The sequence below is a fragment of the Ranitomeya imitator genome, chromosome 1, assembly GCF_032444005.1.
Source record: "Ranitomeya imitator isolate aRanImi1 chromosome 1, aRanImi1.pri, whole genome shotgun sequence".
Taxonomy (NCBI): Eukaryota; Metazoa; Chordata; class Amphibia; order Anura; family Dendrobatidae; genus Ranitomeya; species Ranitomeya imitator.
Window position 1 is genome coordinate 726,583,569 of NC_091282.1, and position 12,126 is coordinate 726,595,694.

The 12,126-nt window shown below is 45.2% G+C and overlaps 1 protein-coding gene across 1 annotated transcript; it reads left to right on the top strand.

Moving 5' to 3' along the window:
- Positions 1-963: 963 nt before the first annotated feature.
- On the top strand, positions 964-10,581 carry LOC138643061 (acyl-coenzyme A thioesterase 6-like; the record flags this gene model as incomplete). Its single annotated transcript, XM_069731822.1, has 2 exons — positions 964-1,227; positions 9,871-10,581. Coding segments are annotated over 2 exons (975 nt in total), but the record flags the coding sequence as incomplete, so codon positions are not given.
- Between the last annotated feature and the right edge of the window lie 1,545 nt (positions 10,582-12,126).

Below are 12,126 nucleotides of genomic sequence, written 5' to 3' on the forward strand. Positions count from 1 at the left end.
AAAAAAAGGAAAATAAAAAAGCAACAATATTCCATACCTGTCTGCTGTACAGTCATGTCCCATGATGTAAATCTATCTGAAGGGGTTAAATACAGTTACAACCAGGAGCGCTGCTAATGCAACTGCTCCTGGCTGTAAAAGACTGGGGAATGAATGAAATGAAGGTAACATAGCTTCAGGGACTTGCGGTGCCGTCATCGAAGCTGCGCGACCTAGTGGCATAAACTCATAATGAACTGTAGCATGAGAAAATATTCTGAAAAATTCCCACGTTACACTTCACTTTGCATATTTGATGTAGATGTTTCCACAATATAGCTGCAGCAAAATCCTTTCATTTTAATTTGATGCAGATTTTACCCTTCCAAGAGGGTGAAATCCATGCTGAATCCACACATAGTTTTGACATACTGCAGATTTAATAATCCATTCCACAGGTCAAAGTGCAGAAAATATCCATCTTGTGTAGGTGAAATTTAATTGTCTTAGCTGCCACTGTAATATACTGCAATATTTTTTTTTAATTTTCTTTATTTTTTGGGGGGTGAGGGGGTAAGGAAATTTGTATGCAAAATTGTCACCAAATACCTAACTTATGAATTTAGTATCAATATCACTGCTGCATAAATGCCGGAGAGGCAGCAGTGGAGTGACAGGGCCTAACTAACGCAGATTAAAAAAAAACTAGATCAAAACTGTGCCCTAAAAAAAACTTGGAAAAACCCTTTAAAGTTTCCTCCAGTTGTGGTCTCCTGCCAGATCTGATTTCATGCAGAGAGCAACTGTACAATGCCCGCAAATAATCATACTTTGGTCTTAGTAAGTGAAAGAACCAGTGCACCTTACTGTATGGGTGGTGTGTTTTTCATGGTAACTGTCCAGTGGTTAAAGATTAATAGAAAAAAAAACATTTAGTTAAAGGTCTTTGGTATGTCAGGTTGTTTTAATGAGTAAATAATTGCATTACCGGGCAAATGTTGGCATTTTTCTCCCAGGTTGGTCCATTGTTCATTGTCATTTCCAGGGGAAGGTCCCTTCCTTGGTGTGATTGATATGTTTGGAGAAGATGGTGGACTGGTTGAGTATCGTTCCAGTCTACTAGCTAGCCGTGGCTTCGCTTCTTTGGCTCTGCCATACTTTGCATTTGGAGACCTCCCACCTGCAATGTCTGAGTTCCATCTGGAGTATTTTGAGGAAGTGGCAAACTTTGTTATCCGACATCCAAAAGTAAGACGTTAAGAATTTATAGATTTTTAATGAGTTCTCCCTTTGAAAAAAAAGAAAAGATTATATTATATATATAATATTATATTAAAATCATGGCTGAAAGTGTTGGCACAGAAATTGAAGTATTTTTCCCGGAAAATTATAGCAATTTCACATGTTGCGCACATGTTTATTTCCTTTGTGTGTAAAAAAAAAGGCAAATTAGAAATAATTTCACACAAAACCCCCAAAATGGGCCAGACAATATAGTTGGCACCTTTACAAAATTATGAGTAAACAATAATATTTGTAAGTACTCGGGAGATTTAGTTTTTCTTGCCGCAGCTGAATGATTTACATCTGTTAGCCAGCTTGATTACATGTGGGGATTCCCTAGCAACCAAGCAACCCCCACATGTACTTTTGCTGGCTAGCAGATGTAAATCATTCAGCTGGTGCAATAAAAACTAAATTTCCAATCACTAAAAAATACTTGGAGGACACCCGAGCGTGCTCAGGAAATCTTGAGTAACGAGTATATTCGCTCATCATCACTAGTAAACAACTTTGTTTCAAACATGTAATGCTCATTCTTACACACCCGTGGCAAGTAACATATGTGGGCAATATGAAAATCACACCTGAAACCATCTTAAAAGGGGAGATGTTGACTCAATCTTTGTATTATGTGTCTGTGTGTGCCCAACTAAGCATGGAGACCAGAACGAGAAGAGAACTGTCTGAGGACTTGAGAACCAAAATTGTTAAACAATATCAACAATCTCAAGATTACTAGTCCAACTCCAGAGATCTTTATGTTTCTTTATCCACAGAGCGCAATATAATCAAGAAGTTAACAACCCATGGCACTGTAGCTAATCTGAGATGATGTGGACGGCAGAGAAAAATTGATGAAGGGTTACAATGCAGTATAGTCCAGATGGTGGATAAATAGCCCCAATCAAGTTCTAAAGAAATTCAAGCTGTCCTGCAGGCTCGGGGTGCATCAGTGTCAACGCAAACTATCCATCCATATGTGAATTAAATGGAATGCTATAGCCGGAGACCTAGGAGGACCCTACTGCTGACATGGGCATAAAAAGCTAGGCTGTAGTTTACCAAAATGTACGTGAGCCAAAATCCTTCTGCGAAAGCGTCTTGTGGACAGATGAGACCAAGATAGAGCTTTTTGGTAAAACACATCATTCTACAATTTTCCTTTCATTCTTTTTTTTGTGTTCCAATACACACAAAGGAAATCAACATGTGTATAACCAAACATGCATGACTGCAATATCTTTCTGGGAGAAATACTTAATTTTCTGGAACAATTTCAAGGATGCCAAAACTTTCAGTCATGACTGTATGTGTTTTTGGGTTGTTTACATCTCGAAAGCAAACTGACAAGTAGTAAAACTGGAGCGCCCCCAGACGCAGGGCCGCGGGTTACTCGGTACCGGTCCTCTGCTGGCTCAGTTCTGGGGACGTCACGGTGGCTGGACCCGGTCCGAGACCCTGCTAAGGGGCGTCCAACAAAAGGTGATATGAGTCTGTCAAGGTTTCGTGACGCCACTTGTGGTATTCGGTGAGGGTGACCGACGCTGCTTGGGGCCCACTGGGGTGATGTGATGGCAGCTAGATGGTAAACCTTCCCACAGGTGAAGTATGTCCCCAGGGCTTCCCAGTAAGGTGGCTGGTGATGGTGTGAGGTGCAGACAATAACGAGGACACAGGGTTGCAGTCTCTTTACCTCTTTACTGGTGACTTCAGGATCCTCAATCCAGAACACAGTTAACAGGGCTGTCTGAGACCGGCCGGTCCGAAGGCACATCCAGAGTTCCCTTTGTAGGTGGAAATCGTTGCCTACCACTAGCGCCTGTGTGTTGTAGTGCTTCCCTGCTGAGCATTCGGGAAAGTCCTCACAACTTCTATTCTCGTTCGTTCCAGTTCTTTCTAGTTCTGTTATGATCCGGTGACCTTGGAGCTGCATGAGAACTTTCACTGGAGAAGGTGGCCACTATACTGACCGCAATCCTGAACTTAACACCGCAACTAGAAGTAGCCGTGGAGTGTACCTAACACACCTAGACATCTTGTCAAAGCCGGAAGACTAAATACCCCTAAAGATGGAAATAGGAATACTGTCTTGCCTCAGAGAAAATCCCCAAAGGATAGACAGCCCCCCACATATATTGGCGGAGAGTCGGAGAGGAAAAAACATACACAGGCAGAAAAACAGGATTTAGCACAGGAGGCCACACTAGCTAGATAGGACAGGATAAGACAGAGTTCTGTGCGGTCAGTATTAAAACCCTTCAAAAACATCCACAGCAGAAAATACAAAAACTTCCTACATCTAACTAATAGATGTAGGAGCGTAAATCTGCAACTCCAGTGAATCCTACAATCAGAGCAGGAATAAAACTGAAACAAGCACACAGCAGTGTGCCACAGATACAAAAAACCAAATACTTATCTTTGCTGAATTTGGCAGCAAGCAGGAGAAGCCAGAAAGTGATCCATCACTTCACAAGGAACATTGACAACTGGCCAGGGCTAAAGGATCCTGCACACCTAAATATCCCAGTCAGAATTGTAATCATCAGACACACCTGGCCAGGACTGTGACTCAGAGACAACTGCATTCCCACCTACAACCACCGGAGGGAACCCAAGAGCAGAATTCACAACAGTACCCCCCCCTTGAGGAGGGGTCACCGAACCCTCAGCAGGGCCCCCAGTATGATCAGGAAGAGCCAGATGAAAGGCACGGACCAAATCAGCAGCATGGACATCAGAGGCAAAAACCCAAGAATTATCCTCCTGGCCATAACCCTTCCATTTGACCAGGTACTGAAGCTTCCGCCTCGAAAAACGGGAATCCAAAATCTTCTCAACAACATATTCCAACTCCCCATCAACCAACACAGGGGCCGGAGGAACAACAGAGGGAACAACGGGCTCCACATATTTCCGCAGCAAAGATCTATGGGAGACATTATGGATAGCAAAAGAGGCCGGAAGCGCCAGTCGAAAAGACACCGGATTAATAATCTCAGAAATCCTATAAGGACCGATAAACCAAGGCTTAAACTTAGGAGAAGAAACCATCATAGGAACATGACGGGAGGACAACCAGACCAGATCCCCAACCCGAAGCCGGGAACCAACACACCGACGACGATTAGCAAAACGTTGACCCTCCTCTTGAGACAATATCAACTTGTCCACCACATGAGCCCAAATCTGCTGCAACCTGTCCACCACAGAATCCACACTAGGACAGTCAGAAGGCTCAACCTGCCCAGAAGAAAAACGAGGATGAAAACCAAAATTACAAAAAAAAAGGCGAAACCAAAGTAGCAGAACTAGCCCGATTATCAAGGGCAAACGGCCAATGGCAAGAAGGCCACCCAATCATCCTGATCGGGAGACACAAAGCATCTCAAATAAGTCTCCAAGGTCTGATTAGTTCGCTCGGTCTGGCCATTTGTCTGAGGATGAAATGCAGAAGAAAAAGACAAATCAATGCCCAGCCTAGCACAGAAGGCCCGCCAAAACCTAGAAACAAACTGGGAACCTCTGTCGGACACAATATTCTCCGGAATACCATGCAGACGAACCACATGCTGAAAAAACAACGGAACCAAATCTGAAGAGGAAGGCAATTTAGGCAAGGGCACCAAATGAACCATCTTAGAGAACCGGTCACAAACAACCCAGATAACAGACATCTTCTGGGAGACCGGAAGATCAGAATTAAAATCCATCGAAATATGCGTCCAGGGCCTCTCAGGGATTGACAATGGCAAACGCAACCCACTAGCACAGGAACAACAAGGCTTAGCCCGCGCACAAGTCCCACAGGACTGCACAAAAGAACGCACATCACGTGACAATGAAGGCCACCAAAAGGACCTACCAACCAAATCTCTGGTACCAAAATGCCAGGATGATCAGCCAACACGGAACAGTGAACCTCAGAAATCACTCTACTAGTCCATCTGTCAGGAACAAACAATTTCCCCACAGGACAGCGGTCAGGTCTATCAGCCTGAAATTCCTGAAGAGCCCGTCGTAAATCAGGGGAAATGGCAGAAAGGACCACCCCTTCTTTCAGAATACCGACCGGTTCCAAGACCTCAGGAGAATCAGGCAAAAAACTCCTAGAGAGGGCATCAGCCTTAATATTCTTAGAACCTGGAAGGTACGAGACCACAAAATCAAAACGGGAAAAAAACAAGGACCATCGAGCCTGTCTAGGATTCAGCCGTCTAGCAGACTCGAGGTAAATCAAATTCTTATGATCGGTCAAGATCACAATACGGTGCTTAGCTCCCTCAAGCCAATGTCGCCACTCCTCAAATGCCCACTTCATAGCCAACAACTCCCGATTGCCGATATCATAATTGCGTTCAGCAGGCGAAAATTTACGGGAAAAGAAGGCACACGGTTTCATTAAGGAACCAACAGGATCTCTCTGAGACAAAACGGCCCCTGCCCCAATCTCAGAAGCGTCAACCTCAACCTGAAACGGAAGAGAAACATCCGGTTGGCGCAACACTGGAGCAGAAGTAAATCGACGTTTAAGCTCCTGAAAGGCAGAGACAGCCGCAGAGGACCAATTCGCCACATCAGCGCCTTTCTTCGTCAAATCGGTCAAGGGTTTAACCACGCTAGAAAAATTAGCAATGAAACGGCGATAAAAATTTGCAAAACCCCAAAATTTCTGAAGGCTCTTCACGGATGTGGGCTGAATCCAATCATTAATGGCCTGAACCTTAACCGGATCCATCTCTATAGACGAGGCAGAAAAAATGAAGCCCAAAAAAGAGACTTTCTGCACCCCAAAGAGACACTTAGACCCTTTCTCAAACAGGGCATTGTCACGAAGGATCTGAAATACCATTCTGACCTGTTGCACATGAGACTCCCAATCATCGGAAAAAATCAAAATATCGTCCAAATATACAATCAAGAATTTATCAAGATAAGTCCGGAAGATATCATGCATAAAGGACTGAAAAACAGATGGAGCATTAGAGAGTCCGAATGGCATCACAAGGTATTCAAAATGGCCTTCGGCCGTGTTAAACGCAGTTTTCCATTCATCACCCTGCTTAATACGAACAAGATTATATGCCCCTCGAAGGTCAATCTTCGTAAACCAACTAGCTCCCTTAATCCTAGCAAACAAATCGGAAAGCAAAGGTAAAGGGTATTGAAACTTGACCGTGATTTTATTCAAGAGGCGATAATCTATACAGGGTCTCAAGGAACCAACTTTTTTAGCAAAAAAAAGAACCCCGCTCCCAACGGTGAAGAAGATGGTCGAATATGCCCTTTCTCCAAAGACTCCATAATATAGCTCCGCATGGCTGTATGTTCAGGCACAGATAGGTTGAAAAGTCGACCCTTAGGAAACTTACAGCCTGGAATCAAGTCAATAGCACAATCGCAGTCCCTGTGTGGTGGAAGGAAACTGGACTTGGGCTCATCGAATACATCCTGAAAATCAGACAAAAACTCTGGAATCTCAGAAGGTGAAGAAGAGGAGATTGACATCAAAGGAACATCATTATGAACCCCCTGACAACCCCAACTAGTCACAGACATGAACTTCCAGTCCAACACAGGATTATGTACCTGCAACCACGGAAAACCCAGCACGACAACATCATGCAAGTTATGCAACACCAGAAATCAACAATCTTCGTGATGGGCTGGCGCCATGCGCATGGTTACCTGTGTCCAAAACTAGGGCTTATTTTTAGCCAAGGGTGTAGCATCAATGCCCCTTAAAGGAATAGGGTTCTGCAAAGGCTGCAAGGGAAAACCACAACGCTTGGCAAACTCAAAATCCATTAAATTCAAGGCGGCGCCTGAATCCACAAACACCATGACAGAAAATGATGACAATGAGCAGATCAAGGACACAGATAGCAAAAATTTAGGTTGTACAGTACTGATGGTAATTGAACTGGCGATCCTCTTTGTCCGCTTAGGGCAGAAAGAAATGACATGAGAAGCATCGCCACAATAATAACACAACCTATTTTGACGTCTGAAACCTTGTCGTTCCGTTCTAGGCAGAATTCTATCACATTGCATAGGCTCAGGAATTTGGTCTGAGGATAACGCCACAGCGTGCACAGTTCTGCGCTCCCGCAGGCGTCGGTCAATCGGAATGGCCAGAGACATAGATTCACTCAGACCGGAAGGCGTGGGAAACCCCACCATAACATCTTTAACGGATTCAGAAAGCCCCCTTCTGAAAATTGCCGCCAAAGCATCATTATTCCATTTAGTCAACACAGACCATTTTCTGAATTTCTGACAATACAATTCTGCCGCCTCTTGACCCTGAGACAGGGCCAACAAGGTCTTCTCAGCTTGATCCACAGAATTAGGTTCATCATACAATAATCCTAAAGCCTGAAAAAAGGAGTCAATATTAGGCAAAGCCGGATTCCCAGATTCCAGGGAAAACGCCCACTCCTGCGGGTCGCCACGCAGCAGTGAGATAATGATTTTTACCTGCTGAATGGAATCACCAGAGGATCGAGGTCTCAGGGCAAAAAACAGTTTACAGTTGTTTTTGAAACTCAAAAATTTAGACCTGTCACCAGAAAACAAATCAGGAGTAGGAATCTTTGGTACTAAAGCAGGAGTCTGAATAATATAATCAGAAATACCTTGCACCCTAGCAGCAATCTGGTCTACACGAGAAGCTAAATCCTGAACATTCATGCTTGCACCAGGCTCCTCAGCCACCCAGATATTAAGAGGGAGGAGAACACAAAACAGACTGGAGAAAAAAAAATGGCTTAAGAGCTTCCTACCCTTCTTCTGAGATGCATTTAACTCATTGTTGGCCAGTTGTACTGTTATGATCCGGTGACCTTGGAGCTGCATGAGAACTTTCACTGGAGAAGGTGGCCACTATACTGACCGCAATCCTGAACTTAACACCGCAACTAGAAGTAGCCGTGGAGTGTACCTAACACACCTAGACACCTCGTCACAGCCGGAGGACTAAATACCCCTAAAGATGGAAATAGGAATACTGTCTTGCCTCAGAGAAAATCCCCAAAGGATAGACAGCCCCCCACAAATATTGGCGGTGAGTCGGAGAGGAAAAAATATACACAGGCAGAAAAACAGGATTTAGCACAGGAGGCCACACTAGCTAGATAGGACAAGATAGGACAGAGTTCTGTGCGGTCAGTATTAAAACCCTTCAAAAACATCCACAGCAGAAAATACAAAAACTTCCTACATCTAACTAATAGATGTAGGAGCGTAGATCTGCAACTCCAGTGAATCCTACAATCAGAGCAGGAATAAAACTGAAACAAGCACACAGCAGTGTGCCACAGATACAAAAAACCAAACACTTATCTTTGCTGAATTTGGCAGCAAGCAGGAGAAGCCAGAAAGTGATCCATCACTTCACAAGGAACATTGACAACTGGCAAGGGCTAAAGGATCCTGCACACCTAAATATCCCAGTCAGAATTGTAATCATCAGATACACCTGGCCAGGACTGTGACTCAGAGACCACTGCATTCCCACCTACAACCACCGGAGGGAACCCAAGAGCAGAATTCACAACAAGTTCTTTCTATTCTCCGTCCCCCAGGTTTGTTATGCCTAGGACGCACCTGTTTGACGGGTAGGCTCGGAGCTCTTCCGGGACCCTAGAGACGCCCCTCTACACGGTTGTCCCCTATGTCTGCTTAGGTGATGTAAGGTAGACAGCCAACCTATAATTAACTGTCCTGCGGTATTTGAAGTAAGGCATAAAGTCAGTTACTTCCTCGGTGTTCCGGGCACCGGCTACGCGCCTCAGTAGGATGTTGCCGTTCTCTGGGCACGACTCCTACTGGCTCTCCTTTGTGCTTGATCTCGTTTCTCACTGTCCACAATATCCTTCGCTTCGTATCCTTTCTTAGGATACCGCCGCAAGGTAGTGCAGGCGCGGTTCTGTTACGTTCTGCCTTGTTGCTAGGTACCTACCAGGTTCCCACGCCTGACAGGGACCCCCCTGAATCTTCCCCGCAACACCCCCTGCAACGGGGTGTTGCCTGGACAAAACCCAGTCAGCTTCTGTCTAACTTCCTATCCAACCCCTAGTTTTACCAGTGGAGGAGTGGCCTAGTAAATAAAACCTTTTGCTCCCCCTAGTGGCCGGAGTGTGAAGTGTAATGTGTGCTTGTGATACCTGGTCAGATGAACTCCTTTACTGCCATCAGACGGAGCGCTGCAAAGCCATCATTGAATTCCATGGATCGATGCATCATAACAGTTCTGCTATTTCAGATTTCAGGAATGCTGGGTGGCAACCATAGTGCTGGTCACTCAGCTTTGCCAGGAAATGATATGACTTGGGCTAGTTGCGTATCTTGTTTCTAGCTATTGTCAGGCACATACACTCAGGAGATATGTGCCCGTTGGTGGCGACCGGATAGATGCTGGGGCATCTGTCCATCATGAACGCAGGGTGACATACTGTAGGGTAGGAGCACAGATGTGGTGTGCACCTACCTAATAGACTTTAGGTAGTAAAACATCACCATGTCTGCCTGTATTTCATATATCTGTAACGTTGTAGTGATAATACTTTTTACTGACATTGTTTTGTTTGTTTTTTTTTCTGCAAGGTTCGAGGGTCTGGAGTTGGTGTAACGGCATCTGGTAAAGGATCAGATCCGGCTCTATCGATGATCACCTTTTTACCCCAGGTGATTGCAGCAGTCAGTGTATCTGGGTGCTGTGCCAACACCGCTGCCCCACTTAGCTACAAAGACTTCACCATCCCAGCCTTGGCATACGACATGAGCCGCGACCAGATCTCTGAAACAGCAGTGTTTGATATCTCTGAAGCACTTGATGATCCACTGGATCCAGCTAACAGCCAGTGTCTGATCCCAGTAGAGAAAGCGCAAGGTTCATTCATGTTTGTTGGAGGAGAAGATGATCTGAATTGGAAGAGTTCTGTGTATGCGATGGCTACCATGTCTTGCTTGCAGCAAAGTGGGAAAAGTAACTATAATCTGCTCTCTTACCCCGGGGCCGGGCATCAGATTGACCCACCATCCAGTCCCTTCTGCCCAGTTGCTGTCAATAGAGTCTTGGGTGTTCCTATTTTAGGTGGAGGTGAACTAAAAGCTCATTGCCACGCGCAGGAAGACTCCTGGCAGAAAATACAAGACTTTTTTTTGGACGCACTTAAGATAAAAACTGAAAAAAAATGTCCGGCGCTAGTCTTACGTTACCTCTGTGAGGAAGCACAGAGCCATCATTTCAAGATTTGGAGTTTACTCCTATGCTCCGATCAAAAGAAGAATAATTTTGTGGGGTTGTTAATTTGATCCATTTTCAATAATAATTTTACCACTTGTCTCCTCATGCACATTTTTGGAAAATCAGGGGTGACAGTAGAAAGGAAAATGAATAAAATGGAGTGATCTTCATTACTTGTACTGTACAATAATGTGAATTATTTATAGTATTTATATAATCATCTTAATTTTTCTCATTCCCCACAACAGCACCATGGAGAGAGAAGATCCGTCCCAAGGATAGAAACCCTATAGCTGTAAAAGGCTGTGCCTTTCAGTGGTTTCCTGTTCTTGAGGTAGACCCTATGGCTCCCCGATGCTGCTGGGGGAGTGAAGATTACCTGGTTCCAGCACAGTGGTATCCTGGGTGGGTGCAGTGTGTTCACAGACATCTCCCCAGGAGCATGACCGGGACCGGCACGGTGGACTGACGTAAGTTCCGGGGGCCTGGCCTAGTATGGCGCAGTGCTTCCTCGGAACCCAGCTGCGGACATCACATTTGGTGTCACGGTGCATCGCTGGGAGCCGGCATAGCGATGCATTCCGGGGGCACGGTCTGGTATAGCATAATTAGTCCCTGGAAGAGAGCTGGTCGTCTTCTGGGGGCACGGCCTGAAATGGCATAGTGCATCACCAGCAACAGAATCACAGCAGGATCCAGGGACAGGATTCAATCCCTACACCTACACCTGGCTCGATCTGGGGGCAGACCCAGGAGGTTACAGGAATAAACACCTCCTCTCACCTCTGAACCATGCTGCGGGAGGTATTCTAGATGGAGGACGTCAACCAACCTGGAGAACCTACAGAGGCAGCCCCTCCAACCTCGGTAGTCCTGCATCAGGTGGGGTGAGTCAGGGTTGAATCCCTGGAGAAAAAAAACTGTATTTTTTCTTTTATCTGTATGTTTTATAGGTCAAACTTACTGTAGGAAATTGCAATCTCAAACCAAGCACAGGGAATGTGCTATATGTAGGAATAGATTAGGAGCCACCTACACGAAAAGGTTGTGTAAAGAGTGCATCAAGAAAAGCCTGACAGAAGAATCCACTTCCCTCATGGATAGTAAAAGAGACATGATTAGGGTAGAAATCAATAAATCTCTGAAATAGATTAAGTAATCACAAAATACGTGGCACTCAGAAGTTTTTTTGCAGAGAATAGTTGAACATTTTGTTTATTTGTGTATCCAGTTTAAAGATTTTTAAACGTTTTCGGTCTAATCACAAGACCTTCATCAGAATAATATTATCATATTATCACAACTGGAATAATGAGCACGGTATGTAAGCCTGCAGGCCTGCGTCTGAATATGTCCCGGGAGATTGCACCTCACAGGATCCTGGAAAATGCCTGGACATGGAAGCGCGGAGAAAAGGCGAGAAGTCGCAATGTGGGCTGGTGCTTGAGTTTCCAGGTCCGTGGTGTGGGGCTGCAGAGAGGCCGGTGGCTCTGGAGAATGCAAAATGGCCACGACTAATCAGCGACGGGCACAGTCCGGCGGCAAAATGGCCGCTCCTTACTCCCCGCAGTCAGTGCCCGCTCCATACTCCCCTTCAGTCAGCGCTCACACAG